The sequence below is a fragment of the Ammodytes marinus genome (genome assembly GCF_949987685.1).
Source record: "Ammodytes marinus genome assembly, chromosome: 8".
NCBI classification, from domain to species: Eukaryota; Metazoa; Chordata; class Actinopteri; order Uranoscopiformes; family Ammodytidae; genus Ammodytes; species Ammodytes marinus.
In genome coordinates, this window is record NC_137212.1 from 23,005,794 (window position 1) to 23,024,660 (window position 18,867).

The window sequence follows — 18,867 nt, forward strand, 5'->3', positions numbered from 1 at the left end:
CTGTCCTTTTTCAAGCGGCATCGTGGTGAGAGCTTATAAATATTAATGCTAGTTGTAATTTATATTCCCAGTTCACCGTAGGCTGTAATTCCTTTCGTACATTCAGTTTATAGTAGCATTTTTGCCATGCTGGCAGTGGCCGCATGCTCTCAGGATGGAAATGTTGATCTGCGTGTCGGTCTGTTCATCACTTTGGTCCAGACTAAAACGTGCCAACAACTATTTTATTGATTGCGTGAGGACTTTAAAGGCGTAATGATCAGTCTGAATTATTAGACCAAATTCTCAGATTGAATCTAGTCTTTTCTGAACAAACTTGCCTTCCTGAAGAGGCTTTAAGTGAGACTGACCTCTGGCCTCCCAGGGAAAGAGCGATCTGTGCATAGTTTATTAGGTGTATTTTTTCCATCATTATTGTAAAGCAAGTTACTGGCTTAAAAGATGCACTGCAAAGCTTCCTCACAAGAAGTGTTCCTTTCGCGTCATCATTTATAGGACAAAGACTTGTTGTTCAGATGTGTCCAATATTTCTAAATGTATCCAATAGTTTCCAGTTGTGCGAGACATGGACATGTTAAACCACCTTGGTTTTTATCTGCTTAAATATTTGAACTTTCCTTTTAGAGAGTCAGTGAAAGCAAAACTGCATGCGGGCACCAAGAGGGCATTGCATGTGTAAAGGCTGAAAAAAAGAAGTTCATGCCAGGGCGAATGTAGATCAACTGCTGCCGAGAAGAAGACAGATGCAGGTGAAACTGAAAAGGGCCTTTTGCTGTGACTGCTCTTCCCCATTCTGTCGTGTTGAGGTTGGCTCAGGGAACAGCTACGCCCTCAAAGCAGACCCTTCTTTTCCGGCACCCACTTAAAACTCTGAAAACTGAAAGCGATTAGTGCGAAAGATAACAAGGGCAGAAATTTCACAGCTCAAACGTCAGAACGAAAGAGGCAGAGAAAAAAACGTGGCAGAGGGAGGTACCTTAGAGGGACAGGAAGTCTTTTTAAGAGAGGAGTGAAAAGAGTGAGAGAGGTTTAGGAGCAGGTCAGGTGTTGGTACTTTTTAGATCCCTGATGGCGTCGGGTCCTGGCAGCAGACCGGAGGAACAGCCACCAGTGCTGCCTGTCAAACAGCACAGGTAAGACCAACACACATATTTTCACTTCACTTCTAGATCTAATGAGGAGTCTCAGACAATTCCATTGATTTATCATACTTATCATATGTTTTCATTGGGTCCAAAACACATCAGTCCTTGTGAAAAGATCCTAGATTGCACAAATATTTAATGCATACATGCATCCTGTATTTAGTGATATCAAGTATCCTGCAATACATGCGCCCAGATGTGAAATATACCAGACACAATCTTTGAATTGGAGAATAGCTGCCATCGTTGTATGCACTGTGTATGTATTTTTGGTAGAAGGGTAAAGGGTTTTGATATACTGTGTGTCTTCTCACGCAGGAGTCATTCTTCCAGACTCTCTAGTGTGGAGTCTGACTGTGTTATGCTCAGCCCTGTTGGACTCCAGTATCAGAATGACATGTACAACAATGTCTTCCCCGAACCCACCGATTGTCATGCGGCCCAGTGCCCCATACACCAGCGCTATGGTAGGTTTACAGTGATACGAAAAGTGAGGGAGAGTCATCTGAAGCTCAGTGTGATGGGAAAAAGACGTAACACACTACGATGTGTGGCTTGCACCTCTCAGTTCGTCTTTCCTATGAGAACTGAGAGAGAGGAAGTAACTGTCTGAAAGTTTTGATAATATGCATTTGATATTCAGTGTTACAATGACGTGCAGGATATTATTCAATCAGAACAGCTGCTTTCTGCCACTGTGGATGCAGATTCCCTCATGTCATTCTAGAGATAGTGTGTCCACACTCTTGCCCTGTTTCTTGCTTTCGCTCTCTGGACCTGAATTCCTCTGAATGTGTTGCTCAGATCCCCACCGACACCAGGTCAGGTTTTTCTCTGATGGGACCCCACCGCCTGTTCCAAAGAAGAGGTTATCTCGGACCCTGTCGCTCCCCGGCGATGACTCACCCCCACTTTCTCATCTATCTGTGCTGCGAAGACGCCCTCAGAACTTTGACAACCCCCTGTACATGCTGGCACCCATACCTGATGCCTATATCCAAGAGGAGAAGGAAGAGTTTAAACCAGTCACGTTGAGCCCCCCTGCACCCTCAATGTCTCTCTCCCAGCTGTCCTTTGACACCCTGGACGAACATCTGCCCTTCTTCTTCAGCAGCATTCACGACCAGATGGTTGTTTTTCAGGGGATTCAGCACCGCCATCTTCTCTTTCTGAGAAGTATGGCACAGAGTGTAGAGGCTGCCACCCTGCTGCCGGGAGAGGCCAGCTCGTACCAGCTGCAGGATTTCCTGCTGTGTCAGGGCTGGGAGCCAAAGCAGGTCGGAGACACAGTTTTCTACAGCCTGCACAGCCCCAGGTTCCCAGGGAGGGTGCTTGGTTTGACGGTAAGGTTATAGCTCTTTCATTCATTCCACACAGTTTACTCAGTGCATGATTATAAAATGGTGATATTTAGTTGTATACCATGTTCACTTGCAGTGACATTGCACTTTGTAACTGTGCACAAACAAAAGAGTGCAAACAGCAACCATTCATACAGACATGATCGTTATCAACATTGACAACTGTGACACTGGCTTGTGGTACCAGACACACTTCCTCTAAACTGTCATCAGGTGTCACCGCCGCAACAGGAAGACCAGACAATATGTATTTTTAACTATAAAGGCTGCAGAGAAAGTGTTTCTTGCAAATAGTTTTATTTATTAATCCATGTGTCTGTTTTCTGTCTCGCTGCTGTGCAGGTACACAAAGAGATTGACAAAGCATCCAAAGCTCTCTCCAGACACCAGCCATCGCACGTCAACGTCCAAGATGTGATCGCTAGTTTCCACCCAGGCAACATCATGAGGAATGACTCCAGCACTTTACAAACTCAGGATCCCTCTTGTCCTTCCAAGTCAGACTGCACTGTTGCTAAACCACCAGGTGGAGGCAGCAGAGAGAGTGCCACAGACCGTGGGAACATTCATTCCTTCCTCCAGAAAGGACACTCTGTGATGGTAGAGAGGGACCTGCCACAAGCCACTATAGAGGACTTTGTCCAGGATAGCCGCTCGCCGCAGAGCGCCAATAGTTTGGATTATGACAGACAGCTGTGTGTTCTGCTACTGCAGGTTTTAATGGGCTCACAGCATCTGTACAACATCTGTGCCACTGCAGCTGAGCTGAGACCTCAGGGAATCCTTTTAGTGTGGCCTAACAGCGAGAAGAGAGAGGAAAAGGATGCTTCTGAAATGAAGAGGCAGAAAGAAGAGATAAAGTGGGAGAAAAGAGGTGAAGTCCAGAAACTATGGAGGACCCGCGGTTCTCCTCGTGTAGTGTTAACCCCGCTATCATCTGCTCATTCTGCACCCGAGGCCCTCACCTACATCAAATCCCACATTGTAGCCCTAATTCAATACTGCCTCGATTCACCAGAGAAACCCACAGCCATGGGATCAGTTCCAAGTCTGTCCAAGTCCTCGTACCGAGCAGGACTACTTCACGTGGCCTCTCTGCTCCAGAGTGAGAGCAGTGGGCCACAGATGGCAGAGTTGGTGGCCACACTTCAGGTGCTCCTCTGGGGGCCACGCATCTCGCTCTTCAGTCACAGAGTCCCCGTGACGGCCACCGTGCACAACTGGCTGACCATCAAGCGAGCCCTGCTGGTGATGAAGTTGGCAGATAGAGGGCTGATCCAAGATGAGTCCGTTCTGGACTGGGAGGAATGCATGTGCCTGCAGTACCTTTCATTTACAGACACTGAGACAGTGGTGAGCGTGACCAGTCAACTATGGCTCCCTCTGAACGTACACTGACATTTACATTTTCATAGGTGAAAAAACTTTATGGAATCCATCTTGAATTCTGTGTCCATCCCTTGCCCTTTAAATCCTGCCTCCTTTAACAATTATGTTAATATACTGCTCTTCAAAATATGAATTGATAAAATAAAATAAATGTGAATGTAATAATCATTAAAGGCCCTGACAACACATTTTCTTCCTACTAAGCAGTGATATCTAACTTTTTTTGCAAGTTGAACTTGCTTTGCTTATTTCACATGAGAATTCTAGCAGTTAGCTATAAACAAAATTTATTGTAATATTCGAATATACCATTTTTATTTTAAAACGTATTCTATTTGTAATTAAATTGTAAGTTCTCTTAAATGGAAGAGTTCTTTACATAGATAGTTAAAACTATCATAGTCGGCCACTGAAGGCCTCCGTGTGCTTCAAAGGAAGTTCTTGTCAACATTTTGATATTGTTTTTAATTTTAAGAAATGGTTCCGGGTTTGAACTTCTTTCAAACCTATTGAAGCATACTGAGACCTTAAAAGGTTGTCAGCGATTCTAATCCAAAACACTTTTTCAAAATCAACAAATATCTCCGTAGTCCGCTACCGTATGTAGTGTGTGCTTAAAAAAGTCTGCCGTTTATACACAGCCCAGGCTACGTAAATGGGCATATAAACCAAAGGATGGGACCGACCAAGTTCATCATAACTTCTCCAACCAATCAGATACAGGCAGCGTTCGTGGTGTTATTAGCAACAATGCTCTTGGACTTGTAGTTAATGACGACTGATGTTGCCAAGGCAAGGCGCGTATGGGAGCGGAGCCTCTGAAGGAGCATGAAGGGGGCAGGGCGATATATTTGTTTTGATGGTCAGTTGAGATATCAACAATGTTTCTCTGGCTTACTCCATCTTTAACTCATGTCTGTACTTCACAAGACCACAGAAGCCACTTTGTTAGGTGAGCACTTTTATTTAGTACAGTTACAACATGCAGATCTCTATCAAGTGAATCAAAGCAACAAATTAAAATCATGCACACATTTAAAAAAAAATAATAATAAAATCAATATAAACAGGAGAATCAAATGATGATTTCTTAGAAAACATGCTTACAAGAGTAAGCTGAATTTAAATGCACCATAAATATTACACTGTGGAGATGAACGTCAGGGTGTTCCGGGAGGGTGAATTGGAAGTCAGCACTACACGTCACGGGAAGTAATACAGTGGAGAGAACACATTGCCCGTCTCTATTTTGTGGGCGCTTGCTTTACATTCCTGGTATATTAAAGCCACTACGAGTAACATGGCACGTTGGCGTCCCCTTTGGACAAAAGCGGTAATATTTTTACGACGCCCGCTGTCGCAAAGCTGTTTTCTAGCTCGTGCCAGGCGTGCGAGTCTGAACTGAGAAGGGCGCAATATAGTGCATGTCCGTGTGTTGAAAGTGTGAGGACTCTTTTCGGCTCTGTGAGAGTGGTTTTGACACTGGATCAACTAATGCCAGTCAGTGCTACACACACCTGATTGCAATGAGCTGATGCAGCAGCGTCACCTAACTACTCTCTCTCACGGAGCTGAAAGATTACGTGTCCTCACAGAAAGGAATGAACGAGAGGCGGCAGTTAGTATGGATTACGATGAGGTAATGTGTTTGTGTTGTTGATGTAAATAATGACTATTTCAGATAATGGTTATCTGATGATGGTGAAGCAAAGCAAACTTTGTGTTAGTACCAACCGCTCATTCATTTAGGAGTAAACACTGCAGTCTAGTTTCGCTCTCGTGAAATTGTATACACGTTGCTTGACAACGCCCTCGTCCCGCCCGTAGCCTATATCACTCTCCCTTTTAGCTTTTCTTCATTGCATTCTCTTTTTTTCTTTGATGGTTCAGCCCCGTTATCAGTCATTATGACGACAAATAACTGTCTCAAACAAGGCTCCCGCTCCCTTTCCCTCACCTGGAGGGATAGGCTTCTCAAATCGCGTTGCAGCGCCACACTGAAATCTGCGACCAATACGGATATGTGACCATAGAGCCTGCACGAGCGAACCGAAAATCAGACTCGGTGTGCGACCAGACCAAAAGCAGTAATAAAAACTATATAAAAACTTCTTTCTTTGCACTGATGGTCTCGTTTGCTGTTAAAGGTAATTTATGATTATGTGAGGAAACATGAGGCTGTTTAAAAGATATTTAAATGTTACTCGTAGCCGCTTTAACAGTTTACCCTTGTGCAAAATATCATTGAAACACAGCACATGGTTGGTAAAGGGAAAACAATCACACACAAAAAAGGAACCTCTGACAGAATACAACCATTATTCACTTAGATACTATATTCATTTCCTAAAACTTAAGATGTGTGGGTGGCGTGGATTGAAATAAGAACAAACATTTGTAACTGCTCAGCGTGATTTAATCATCATCAGAGGAGTCGCGCTCTATGCTGTAAGCCATGAAGAAAGCGTCGGGGCGGGAGGGGACGAGGGGATGACCCGGTCTCACAATCTCAAAGCCCAGGAAACTAAATGTCCGGAGCAGGGATGCTGAGGAGAGATGAGATGGAAACAAATGTTAATCCCCAACATTTGGAGATTCAATTGGAAGCTGTACACATGAAAAGGTGAACTATGCCGTTCCTGGGTAGGGGGATTTGTTTACATTTGCAGAGCCTGCAGTTAATGTTCAAAACATATTTTCTCTACATGTATTTCTTAGTATTTAATAATTCCATCATGAATCAAAACAAAAGTATTTTAGAGGCGCCTGGAAACAAACGTAAGAATAGAATATGTTCGTAAACAAATCTGTGGGCCCTGTTGCCGTAAACAAAAGACTTTAAACAATCACTTTTAAAAAGGTGGCTTTCTAACTTCTAACGGTATTACAGAGATCCAATTTTGCTGTGAAGAAAGTTTGCTTATTCAGTTATGAGAATAAACCTTAGAAAATGTTCACTTCTCTGACACAACCGAAGTTACATGGTGTACCTTTAAAACATGTTATACTTCCTTATGGGTACAGAGTAAATGTGTAGATATAAATTAGGTATATTTTTTTAGTATATAACCACACATTTTATATAAGTACTTATCTATTAACTCAACGATTCAAATGTGTAAAATGTTAAGTGCCGGTGATAGGCCAAAGGTTTGAAATATTAATAGTTAAAGCGACCCAGAGTGGGAAAGTCTCACCTCTGTCGTCACGGCTCTTGAGAAAACAAATGAACACGTGATCAGCCTGCAGTTGCTCTTCTGCAAATTCCAGCAGAAGGGCAAAACTGTGAAAAAAAAAAAAAAGTGTTAATGTATAATCGGAGGGAAGTTAATGCATTTCAAAAGACAGAAATAGATATGCTGATGATCTCTTTACATTTCTATGACCCACACCACAGCATTGACATTAAACGCAAAGGTTTGGGACTTGAAACTTAATTTATTTTATTAAATAGTCACTTTATTACAATTTTACAAATGTGTGTTTTTGTGTGTGTTATTTAGATTTAACAGCTCAACTACTGTTCAAATTAACAGCTAAATGTGCACCGTTTTTACATTTGTATTTGACCATAACTTTCATGTGTTTTAATCAGTAATTGACCTTTTGCTTCACTTCAAAATCATAACAAAAAAAAAACATTTATTTCAAATTACTGATAAGGTTTTGTTTCCTGACCTGTCTTTGCTGCCCTCGGGTAAAGATCCGGGAGGGATTTCAACATAAAGGTTGGCTCCTTTCAGCGCCGCCCTCCAGACACAGTGCTTGCCTTCAGAGCGACGGGGCTCAACGAGCAAGAAACGCACTCTGCTGTTGGCAGGGGCAGGCTCCTCACGAACCAGCAAATGAGTATCCTAGAGAGAGGAAGAAAGAGAAATACTTTCAGTTCAGGCAGGGGGCTTCAACAATAATGTTACAATTACAGGATTCAGGAATAAATGGTTAAGGTTTCTACACAATTTAACTGAATAATTAAAAAAGGAATATGTAAAACATACATAAAAGAATCGGATGATTTTTGTATATGGCAGAAAAAAAGCGTAGCCTTTTGTTTTATGTCATATATTAATCTATGTACACGTGGCATCTCCTTATCTGTAGAAGTAAACATAACCCCACATATTTTTGTTCATCTAAATGTTGCATTTTATTCCGTTTAATTATATCGTTTTTACTTCTGATTGACTTGTGCCCGGATCTGTTTTGTTGGTCTGCTGTTCCTTGTTTGCTCATTGCGATATGTTGTTTTGTATTGCATTGATTGTTAATATGATGAAAGTTTGAAAACTGACAAAAACAACAAAAGCTATTTAGAACTTTCCACAGCTTGTGTTGACTTATTTTTTATCCTGATCATGTGAAAATCAACAATTGCAGCTATGCAAGACATAGGTTGTGTGCCTTCAACAGAAGATGAGCCTCAGATCAAGTGCACACCAGCCAACATTACTCAGGAAAGTATGAATCATCACAATTTACTAAAAGATAGCATTTCATTATCTGCCACAGAATATCAACAAAGCAATGACATAATTAGCTTGAATGAGGTCAAACCCTGGCAGACAACATCCAATAAACTGCCTTTGTGTTAGTCTCTCTCCCTGTTGATAAGCTTGTCTTTCTGCCATGTTAGCATTAGTAAGTTTCTCCTGCCCCTGATCAAAAACACACTCCACGAAAGGAGGCCAAATTACTGTAAAATATGTTTAAAAACTGTTTTTGACTTACAGAATAGAATAGCTTAGCTGAGAGATTGCGATCCCGTTGGTCATTCCCTCGCCCACCTGGGATCTTCAGGGGTGGGTGAGGGGCATCAGGAGCACCACAGAGGCCCCGGACACGGGTTACTGAAACAGTGGGAGCACCTCCTGGGACTGGAGATACTGTAGGGCGAAACAAACGCACACACACATGGAGCCATTATTAAGTGGACTAGTCACTTGGAGGTTCTGCTACCAAATGCAAACCAAACTGTCAATATAAACAGCAGGCTTAGCACACATTACACAGGTTGAGTGATTCATCTCTGAAAGTAAAGTAAACCAGTTGCTAAAGTTGAGTGAGTCTTCAAAACACAGTTCAATCAGTAACTGTTCTCTTCTTCAGTACAAACGTTTCTGTAATGTCTGGACTGATAAGAAACATCTGACTTGTGCACATTAAATCAACAGTATGAACCTGGAGTGGTTTATGTTACATAAGCACTGATATCTCATCCTAAAAACTAAAGTTCACAATCTTGTTTGTCAACCTGTTGAGTCCAATATTCACCCAAGCCCCCCAGGACAAATTTTGTTTTCACCTAACAGAGACATGTATAGTGAACGTGACATTCGGTACGTTTCTGGACGACTTTCAACGTGTCACATGATTCTTAGAGGACGGCTGCCAGACAAAAAGGCTTTGTATAACCATTAACCTGCTTTAATCCTGCACAACTGCAACGCTCCAATTTACAACAGACAGGAACAAACACCAGTTTAGGGAGCGTGATCGGCCATTTTAGTTCTATATGGAATGATCTGAGCTCTCTTGTGCAGATGTCTCAGTGTGCGGTTGCATATATTCACCGTGTGCAGAGAGTAAGCCTATTCTCAGAGCTTTTATCAGGAACAAAACCCATTAGCAGCAGCGCTGCCACAGCGACACTCGCTGACGCAAATGCCACTGCTGTGCTGTATGTGGAGCAGATGTGTGAAGACACAATGAGAACCATTGCCACATACATAATTCAGGCTAACCCAGTACATATACTACAATATTATTTATGAAATTATTTAAATCATCATGTCCACAGCAGGTAGACACTCACAACACTATCATTTTAAAAGGACTATTAATCCTTGGGAGGATATCATAACCTATAGGTTATTTGGGGAACGTGTTTGTGCTTCAGATGAACTACATACTACCAGCCTCATCTCAAAGCAGACCACAGGATAAGTAGCTGAGAGAACATCAGTTTAAAAGGGCAACTGCTAATGTCTAAATAAAGCTAAGGCTGAAAGAAACCAGCATATCATTCTCAACATATTGTGCACAATCTCTGTCGCTAGGTTGTTGCATAACCGCATCTCTGCTGCGACAAAACAATCACCAGTGTAAAGAGAAGTCTGATAATAATCAAGTCTATTGAACAAGAAACAGCTTCAGTGCACAATATGTCATCATTGGACACTCCGTTCCCCATGCCACCCCCCTTCGCAGTGCAGTGGAAATTTCCTACGAGTCTTTCACAACACCATAGAGCTTGGCAAAAACAGCCTCAACCAAATCCTTGTCAGGACACGACTGAGGTACGAGAATAAACCCATAGGTTAATCGCTTTCAAGTTAACAGGGGAGACGCGTGTCAAACCTGTGTCTGTTTGCTCATTTTCAGTCAAATAACACATTTATTTGGAAGTGAACCAGAAACAAATCAGTATGCGGTGGCCGATGGCTGGCATATGCCCCGACAATGGTGATAGTATAATAAGATTCGATCAAAACACAGCGCAAAGGTTATTTTAACGTGTAACCATTTCGAATGATTCCCCCTGCGTTAACCTAGTTGGTTAATCTAATCCCTTCAGACAATTACCGAGATGTTAACATGACTAGCACCTGAGCCACCTGAGCCCGAGGTAGTTCGAATGGGAAAAACAAACAACATCCATGAAGCTACACATTCGCAATTCGGCAATTCCTCTCAACTACGTTAGTTAGAAACAAGCTAACTTTACACCATGGACCACACAATACACGATGTCATATGAACCTTACAGTTCCCCGCGCATTCTAATATTGTGTTACATAATGAAAATATCAATCAGCAAAGGTTTGTTTTCGCTGCAACGCCAAAACATGAAGACATCCGTGACATAACGACAAGGGTAACAATCCCCCTGCACTGACATTAATGTGAAAGTCAAGTCAGCAAACTCCAAGTAACTGAAGAAAATAAAGCTATTTAACCTCCAATGCATTCGACTTACATAAGCAAGGGTATGTATTATTAATGGCTAAGTCAACCCTTCTAACGTTTGCAAACGTTCAGCAATTAGCCACCACCTATGTGGTGTTTCACCTTTTCGCTAAGAAAACTAGCTACAGTATGGAAATTAACAGCATATTAGCTAAATGTAATCATTACGAAAAAGTAACTAGTTAATGTGTCCAATGAAACCGGTCTCAAACCAATCGCAATTGATGGCCTGGTTGATTGTATTATGTCTGCTGTATAGACGTTGCTGTCATGTAAACATGAATCCTGTGCAGAAGTACTTACATCTCCAGGAAATACACCGCGTCTCTCAGCTAGGCCGCGGCTTTTTAAACTTAGCTTAGCTTGCTAATGTTAGCGTCCAGTAATTCCGAACAACAACAACAACAACAACAACAACAACATACCTTCCACTTTCAGCTTTACTACTGGAGTGCTCAATAACAGGCATCTCGGATAAGTGTCTCTCTTTTTCTCTTACAAAACAATGACTATTCAAAATCGTCTGTAGGTTAGATTTAACCATAGGGCCAGCGTCCACACTAGCCGCTCGCTCCGTGTCTCCTCTCCTTCTGAAGCTGAGCTCGAGCCTCGGAGGTGCAGGCTGCGGTATTTGTCAGGGGAGTGCCCCGTGGACATGACGTGCTGCTGTGACAATATGACGCAGCTAATGAGCCTTTCCACTAAACCATCTCAACATAACAAAAATATATTTATTTAAAATGGGCTAATTTCCTGTTGTGTAGCCTACTCAAGTGTCAAGTTTTTTTTTCAGGCATACTTATCTTATCCACAACAAATAAGAATAGCATAGACATTGGACAATTTCTCTCCAACAATGCAAAATACAAAAAAATAAAAAATCTAAGACTTCGAAAAGATCAACTGTAGCCCATGTGTGTGTGTGTGTGTGTGTGTGTGTGTGTGTGTGTGTGTGTGTGTGTGTGTGTGTGTGTGTGTGTGTGTGTCTGTTTGGCCTACAATCTCCACAATAACTGTGTAACATTAACACATCCATCTTGCTTCAATGTTCATTTTTAAAAACAATGCTTTATTGTACATTTTTGATTTGTAGGCTATTCCTTGACTTAGGCCTACAATAGGCTACTTTAATAGGCCTACGTTTATATGTATTGTACAGTAGGCTATATTCATTGTCTGCATCATGATGTAATGACCTATAACTGTTGGCTATTGGAAATAGGCCCACCAAAGTAAAGTGACTATAGGTCTACTTTAAATGTGCATGCTGTTGTCATAGCTTACTAACTTAACTGGTAAGTATCAACTGCACACTATGAATGTCATTTTTGTTTTTTGAAGGACTTCCATCTGTGCCTGTCAATCAAGGAGCAACGGAGCATGGTGCAGCCACGGCGTGTGTAACACTGTCTCTGGTTCCTGCGGAAGAGAAATCCCCATCAAAACAACCACATTGATTAAACACAACTGAAGGGTCGAATCGGGTAGGTTTCTTTATTTCATGTGCAGAGGTTCATTTTAAACTGAACTCTGAGCTTCTTTATATCATATCTGTCCTGTACAACCAGCGCTAGGAGCCTATTTTAAGCTTGTCTTGTAAGTCTATGACTTACAGTTCAGTCGGGCAGTAACACATACTTACCTTTAACACCTAATTTTGCAGGACATTAGAAGCCAGAGTTGGAACATCTAAAAACACCATGAGTAAGTAAAGTAAATGTCCAGACTTAACAAAGAGATGAAGGAATTTTTCTAGCAAATAGTCCATTCATTTGAATCCATTGTGCTTCTCCGTAGTGTCTTATGCACGGATTCTGTCCATTGAAAATTTGAGTGATGTTCCAAATCCATGGAAGGGATTCACTATGAACCGCTGCCTAGTGCTGGCACTGGTAGTACTACTTGTAAGCTCAGGGGTCCACGATCTGCATGGTGAGTATTAGTATATACTGTAATCACATTAAGTGCAGCAGGGAGACACTCCACTTCATGAGCAAGACTGACACATAAACTGCTGTACATTTCATGTTGACAGTGAGATGTATTGGGTTTGTTTCTGCAGTATTTTAGCAGGAATGTGCAACATTCATGCTCCATAGATTCAGTTTTTCTGCTACTAACAAAACATTTGACCTTGGTATATTATTTAATAATACCACACTTTTTGGCCTATTGTCTAATCCTTAACTCTTCCTCTTTGAGTCAACAGGCCTTCAGTCTTTTTTGTATTTTTCTTGTCTTCTAGATGCTATGGATAATTTTGTCGAGGAGACAGGTATACGGTCTTTCATTGGAAGTGTGCAGGACGGTTCAATATTTCAGGTATTGTCCATCTTTTAAACTCTTGTTTAGCCTAGGCCTAATAGTCTTTATACTGGGACAGTTAAGGGGTCACGTAGATTATGGTCACATTATTTGAGCAGTTTGAACATACTGTATACCAAATGATTAGATTATCTTATGTTTAGCTCACTTGCAGGATGTGAATGGGATCAGTTGCAGCTGGATTAAACAACTCTAGGTTAATGTTGTTTTGCCAAACCCTTGTCTAAATAAACCCAAGGAGATTTGGATAAAATCAAAACATGGAAGTAAACAGACCGTGCCAACGTACAACTAGCTCCAAACAGGGATAAGCACCAACAGCATGCTTCACTCTCATTTATTTGTTATCATACTACTTTAAGTCCGCAAGTACTGAGTGACCTTAGTGTACTAAAGTACCTAATCCTCCTACTTTTATGAGCTTGACCAAATCTGGTTTTGGTTACGCAAGACTGATGCTAGGCAAAAGCAATGCACACTATGAATTTACATGAAGGGTTTATTTTCCTACATTTCTGCAGAGCTTTTACTGGTTTGTATGGTTTTGGGGCATGGCAATGGAAGCTGGATGACCAACCAGGGGGTTACATATATTTAACTAATTCAGAGCTTTTTCGTGCAAACCTTAAATCTCTATCACAGGTCATATAACCATATAAGGTCAGGGCTCTGTCAGTTTTCTATGAAAGTGTTTCAAGTCTGAAAGCCTTCAAGGTTTTTTTCTTAGGGACTTTCAATGGAGTAGCTCCAGGATTTGTCTCCAGCTGACATCATCTGTTGTTCAGCTAAATATCTGACATGAACTAACTCATAATTTAAAAATGAACTTCTCAAAATGTGCATCATCATCACTTGAATCAACTAAGACAATTCTATAAGTACAACAAAACCACACTTAAAAATGACAAGAAGTCAAATTGAACTTTTATCATCATGTGGCTGTACACATATACTGTATGTGTTATTAGAGCCATCACTTTTTGAACTTGACTGTGTATCTTGTTTCATGCTGTGTGCTTCCAGATTAATTTATGGGACAACTTGGTGTGCTGGTGGGGATCTGAAGAACTTGGAGTGATAAGAAGAAGAAAAAAGCCCATTGGCCCAAAAGTAATCCTGAAGCCCAAAGCCAACGAATGATTACTGTGCAGCTGTTTGAAGCAAAGTGAACCATCATAAAATGGACTGTTACAACAGTTTTTTTTAATAAAGAGCACACACAGTCTTCAATGTACTTAGCATTTAATAATATAAAGAAACAGAATGTTACATTCAATGTTTTTTTGCTTGTATTGTAGAGGATACACACATGCATACTTGAAATCACTCAATCAAATGTACCTTTCAGTATCCACTGATCTTGAAATATATCATGTAACATTGTTTTGTTTTAGCATCAGCAGTAGTCATTAACATAAGTTGTTAGCCACCAGTTGGTAGCTTAATTACAATATTTTCAATGATAAACGTGGTTTGCTTGATTGAAATAAAAAAATATTGACAAACAGAGAGATGCTAATACTCATATTTGGTAGGCCTATATATATAAAAAATAAAGACTTATCTTGGAATACAATTATGTTCGTTTTTTTTTTAAAACTCTGAATGTAAGAAAAATGTTCTACAAATAAATAATACATCATCTCTATAATGTGACAGTCTCGAGCTTAAACGTAGGCTACGTGTCAATTAACATGTGCAGTTAGTGTGTTAATTATGTGTAAATAAATAAGTGACGGTGATAAGAGGCACTTCACCAAACAAACATGGCAAATATATTTGTTGTCACAAAAAAAGAAGAAAAAAAAAGCTTCAGCGGCACCCACACTCCGTGGCCACCACATCTGGTTGAATGGAGAGGTAGGTCCCTTTTTCGAAGCTCACCACATCCAGGGCTTCGTAGGCCACGGGCACACAGCACGGCGGCCGCTCGTTCGCGTTCCCACGCTCGATATGGGATTGGAGCAGGAGGCCGTGGTTTTGGGTGTTGACCAGGGGGAAGGAACAAGAGCCGTGGCAGTTGTTGATGTTGGCGGTGTTTGGCCCCACAAGATGCCTGTTCAGGGACACGGTGAGGCTTTTCAACGTACACACGTTTCCCCTCTCTGGGCTGTCGTGGTCGCCTCTGGTGGCCCGTAGTCCCCTCTGGGTCTCATAGGCTCGGACCACTGTCTGCAGGGCCTTCAGCAGAAGAAATGCACGGTACTGGCTCTCTCCTGTTCTATGCACAGGAGGAAACAGGCATCAGCATAAAAAGCACAGGATCTTGCTTTCAATCTGAATGTTATGTCCGGCAAGCTAAAGAATAATGCAAATACTAGTGTCGTCTACAATTTAGGACTCAGGACGCCTTGTCTTGAAACTGAGACTGAGGCAACAAGCTGAAAATAAATAAAAATAGGTTGAACTATTCCTTTAATGACAAGATTTTTTTTTGGATCTGTAAATAGTTAAATAAAATCCGCTTAAACATGACATGTGTTGATTAAGGGGGTATTAATTGAGTTCATCTGACATGGCTACGGGGGTGCAGCAACTGACAAAGAAAACTTTGGGTGACTTGAATTTTGTGTACACATCACCTGCTGCCGGTTCGTTTTCCGCAAACGCACTGAGTTCCTGAAGCCTCCCCAGTTGCACAGCGGCTCTGTGATCCACCTCCTCCTCCGCTATGACCTTCATCACCGGCAATACCGTCTGCTCCAACCTCTGCCTGAGCTCCTCCAACAGTGCAGGAGACAGGGCCAGCTCCCCACCACGCGCCTCAGACAAGGGGCTGCTGAAGTAGAAGACGGTGGAGGCCGTGGAGTTGATCAGTCCTGCCAGAAGGGTCTCACTGGAGGACAGGCCCAGGGTCAGCGGAGGCAGGGAGCGTAAGGAGTCCAGCCCGAGCGAAGGGGACTCGGGCTGACCCTGGGGCATGACACCACCCAGGAACCGCTTCAGCTCACAGAGGAAGGAGGGGGTCTGTGAATGGGCCCCGGATGAACCCGCAACGTGTTTGTATCTAAGATATAGAGGTGGAAAAAATAGAAAAGTGATTGAGCACCACTTACAGACAGTAATCTGGTAGAATTTCAACAGGGAACCAAAAAAGCTTTTACAACCTTGATTCGGTTCCTGTTTCCCCAGAGAAAAGCAGAAGTGAAGCCACGCTGAATTGTCTTGCTGATTTTCCACCAATAAGGATGTCTTTTAGACTCTGCCCTGTACAAAAGTGAATGCGTGAGGAGAGTGCATGAGACAAAAATGTTTAACTCATTCATATCACGTCTTACTCATATCTGGGGATTTTGTCTCGACAGAAATCCCCCATCTCTGGTGAACGTTGTCCTCTGAAGCTCTTCCTGTCAGTAATATGTACTGTGTTTCTCCTGAAATGCACACGGACTACAAAAGAAAACAACAGTTTCAGTAACTTCAGGGCAGTTATTTTTTCCTTCATGAATTACTCACACCGGGCCTTTTCTTTACCTGTGTGTTAGGATGCAGTGAATGACTGCTGAACTTGACGTCCAGGTTTGCTCCTGTGGGCGGACTTTGAAACGCCAAGAGCAGCACAGGCTTGAGCTTGAGCAAAGGAGACCGCTGGAGGTCAAAGGTCAATTTGAGTGTTCCTCTCTCATCTCCTTCGGCCAAGAGCACTGATGGAGAAACCAAAACATTGCTCTAAGATAAAAGATGACCCATCAACATTTAAACAGAGATGCTTGCACTCTGAGAGAACTCTTACCTTCCCCTGGATGCAAAACCTCCAAACCATGTCCCTGGTTTCTGATCATTCCATTAGCAAGCTCTAATAAGACTGAGCCTGATGAGTTGTCAGAGTCTGTGCAGATACCAAACAGAGTCAAACTGCTGTTTGTGAGTTCACCGTCGTTCTCGGCACATTCACTCAAGGCTGCGAACACGTCATGCACAAAGCACGGGCCATGGATGTGAGGAGAGGTCCTTGTTGGTGGGAGGATGTGCTCCACATTTGTAATTTCCAAAACATCCCCAGTCTCAGTGGAGCTTGATGTGCGGTGGTCTCCTTTGATTAAAAAATAACTAATTACATTACACACTGAAAAACAGAGGAGAGCTTGAAACAGGTGCTGCATGCAGACGATCAGCTATGAAACATAAAATATAAAGGCATTTCACAAAATTGCACTTTCAAAGGTTTAGTTGGGTTTGAATTATGCATGTCTGACCTGTCATTGTGGGCTGGTGGGCTGGGGTCAGCTTCTGTCCATGTGAGACCTGCAGGGCCACACAGAGCCTGGTCCAGCACAGCATCAACGCTCCACGGCGGAAGACATCCGTTACCAACATACTCACTGTGTGTTTGTGTGCATGTGTTGTCAGAACTTTCCCAATCGCTTGTTTTGGGTCAATTTCATGAGGATGGGAGTTATATCCTCCCCCTTCACTTCTCACTCACTTGGAAACACGCTGCCAAAAACATTTGTGTCCTTGATGATTTAGACTAAGAATTCTGTCTGAGGCAGTAAAAGGCAGTTTGTGTTGGTTTGAAACTCCCTGTCTGTAGACTAATGGAGGAGTTGACACATCCTGTGAGGTTTCAAGATTATACAGTGTAACTTTCTCATAAAGCTCTCACAACAAAAACTGCTACAAGCAGGAATGGGAGAGTTGTTGTAATCCATTGTGGTTGTAAAGATTTATATCAAGTTATTAACATAAAAGACACCAATGAGCTTCACTGGAATACACAGTATAGTTGCATAACTAAAACTATACATGTGTGGACGATAACAAGTGTTCAATTCAATTGTTTAGAAAACACTGGAAGGTTGCTTTGTTAAAGGAAATGGGCTCAGCATCAGGACAGTAGGCTACAGATCCTTATTTGAGGCAGTTTCAAAGTACATATTTAAAAGCCAGGCCGTTTCCAGTCTATACGCTAAAAACTAAGATAAGCTAAATTGGGAGCCTGTCTATGTTCCCACATTTCTTAGTAATCGAACTATATAAAATAGAATAGTATTTCTGTGAGTGTTTGTGTCTCTCCTAGTCTAACCTCGGGCTGTCCCCTTTACCCTAACCACCCAGCTGTGATGCCTGACCCCAATCACCAATTTCAGGAACTTAGGACTGTGGGACCATCGGACTGTGGGAACATATAGGGATGACCCCGCTTAACTAACCATCTAACTAAGCTTGACACAACGCTGGCTCCAGCTTCAACAATGTTATATTCTCATTAATTATAATAGTTAATAGGCCTAAGCATATTTCCCCAAAAGAAAGCTTTAACAGTGAACAGCCATTTGTTGTAAATTAAGATTTGTCTTTTATTTCCAGAACTACAAATGAATTTTCAGCTACAGTAAATAAAACAATATCCTTCCCAGCAGGTTGTCCTCCAATGAATGGGTAAACTATCTGATCTCATTCATGTGAATGGGAGGAGACATTGAACAGAATCCTGCTCTAAGAATGAACAGTACGGAAGCCTAACATGGCCGTGCTTGCAATTATTTATTTAATGGCATTTTCTCTGGATTTTGAGAAAATAGAATGTTGTTTCCTCTTATCATTTATAGTATTAAAGGAGAAGAAAGTGATATGGTCCCTTTAGCTAACTTCCTGTCAGTGACTGCAGTTAGCAGCCCCCCCCCCCCTCGTCCCTACATCACCACCACATGAACGTACAGCCGTCTTCGTCAGATAGT

General features: G+C 42.0%; 4 protein-coding genes across 4 annotated transcripts; 2 read left to right on the plus strand and 2 right to left on the minus strand.

The window, feature by feature from the left end:
- Positions 1-1,014: 1,014 nt before the first annotated feature.
- On the plus strand, positions 1,015-3,904 carry LOC307254455 (inactive tyrosine-protein kinase PEAK1; the record flags this gene model as incomplete). The annotated part of the gene is made up of 4 exons (XM_080032847.1): positions 1,015-1,133; positions 1,464-1,612; positions 1,950-2,488; positions 2,849-3,904. The coding sequence occupies exons 1-4, from the start codon at positions 1,069-1,071 to the stop codon at positions 3,902-3,904; spliced, it is 1,809 nt and encodes a 602-aa protein (XP_079888973.1). The 5' UTR covers positions 1,015-1,068.
- Positions 3,905-4,845: 941 nt separating this feature from the next.
- On the minus strand, positions 4,846-11,446 carry oaz1a (ornithine decarboxylase antizyme 1a). The gene is given in 6 exon segments (XM_080033237.1): positions 4,846-6,441; positions 7,093-7,178; positions 7,574-7,749; positions 8,624-8,710; positions 8,712-8,778; positions 11,287-11,446. Coding segments are annotated over 6 exon segments (666 nt in total). The 5' UTR covers positions 11,406-11,446; the 3' UTR covers positions 4,846-6,310.
- A 783-nt stretch (positions 11,447-12,229) lies between these two features.
- LOC307253829 (uncharacterized protein) lies at positions 12,230-14,527 on the plus strand. The gene is made up of 5 exons (XM_080032004.1): positions 12,230-12,345; positions 12,525-12,565; positions 12,659-12,793; positions 13,107-13,183; positions 14,210-14,527. Exons 2-5 carry the CDS (start codon positions 12,562-12,564, stop codon positions 14,324-14,326), a joined length of 333 nt encoding a protein of 110 aa, XP_079888130.1. The 5' UTR covers positions 12,230-12,345; positions 12,525-12,561; the 3' UTR covers positions 14,327-14,527.
- A 471-nt stretch (positions 14,528-14,998) lies between these two features.
- On the minus strand, positions 14,999-17,503 carry amh (anti-Mullerian hormone; the record flags this gene model as incomplete). The annotated part of the gene is made up of 7 exons (XM_080032848.1): positions 14,999-15,407; positions 15,762-16,193; positions 16,291-16,393; positions 16,465-16,576; positions 16,661-16,830; positions 16,920-17,219; positions 17,383-17,503. The coding sequence occupies 7 exons, from the start codon at positions 17,501-17,503 to the stop codon at positions 14,999-15,001; spliced, it is 1,647 nt and encodes a 548-aa protein (XP_079888974.1).
- Positions 17,504-18,867: the final 1,364 nt, after the last annotated feature.

Coding starts and splice junctions, on each gene's coding strand:
- LOC307253829 (XM_080032004.1), top strand. Junction 12,794..13,106: donor AGGGGTCCACGATCTGCATG/GTGAGTATTAGT, acceptor CTTGTCTTCTAG/ATGCTATGGATAATTTTGTC. Junction 13,184..14,209: donor AGGACGGTTCAATATTTCAG/GTATTGTCCATC, acceptor GTGTGCTTCCAG/ATTAATTTATGGGACAACTT.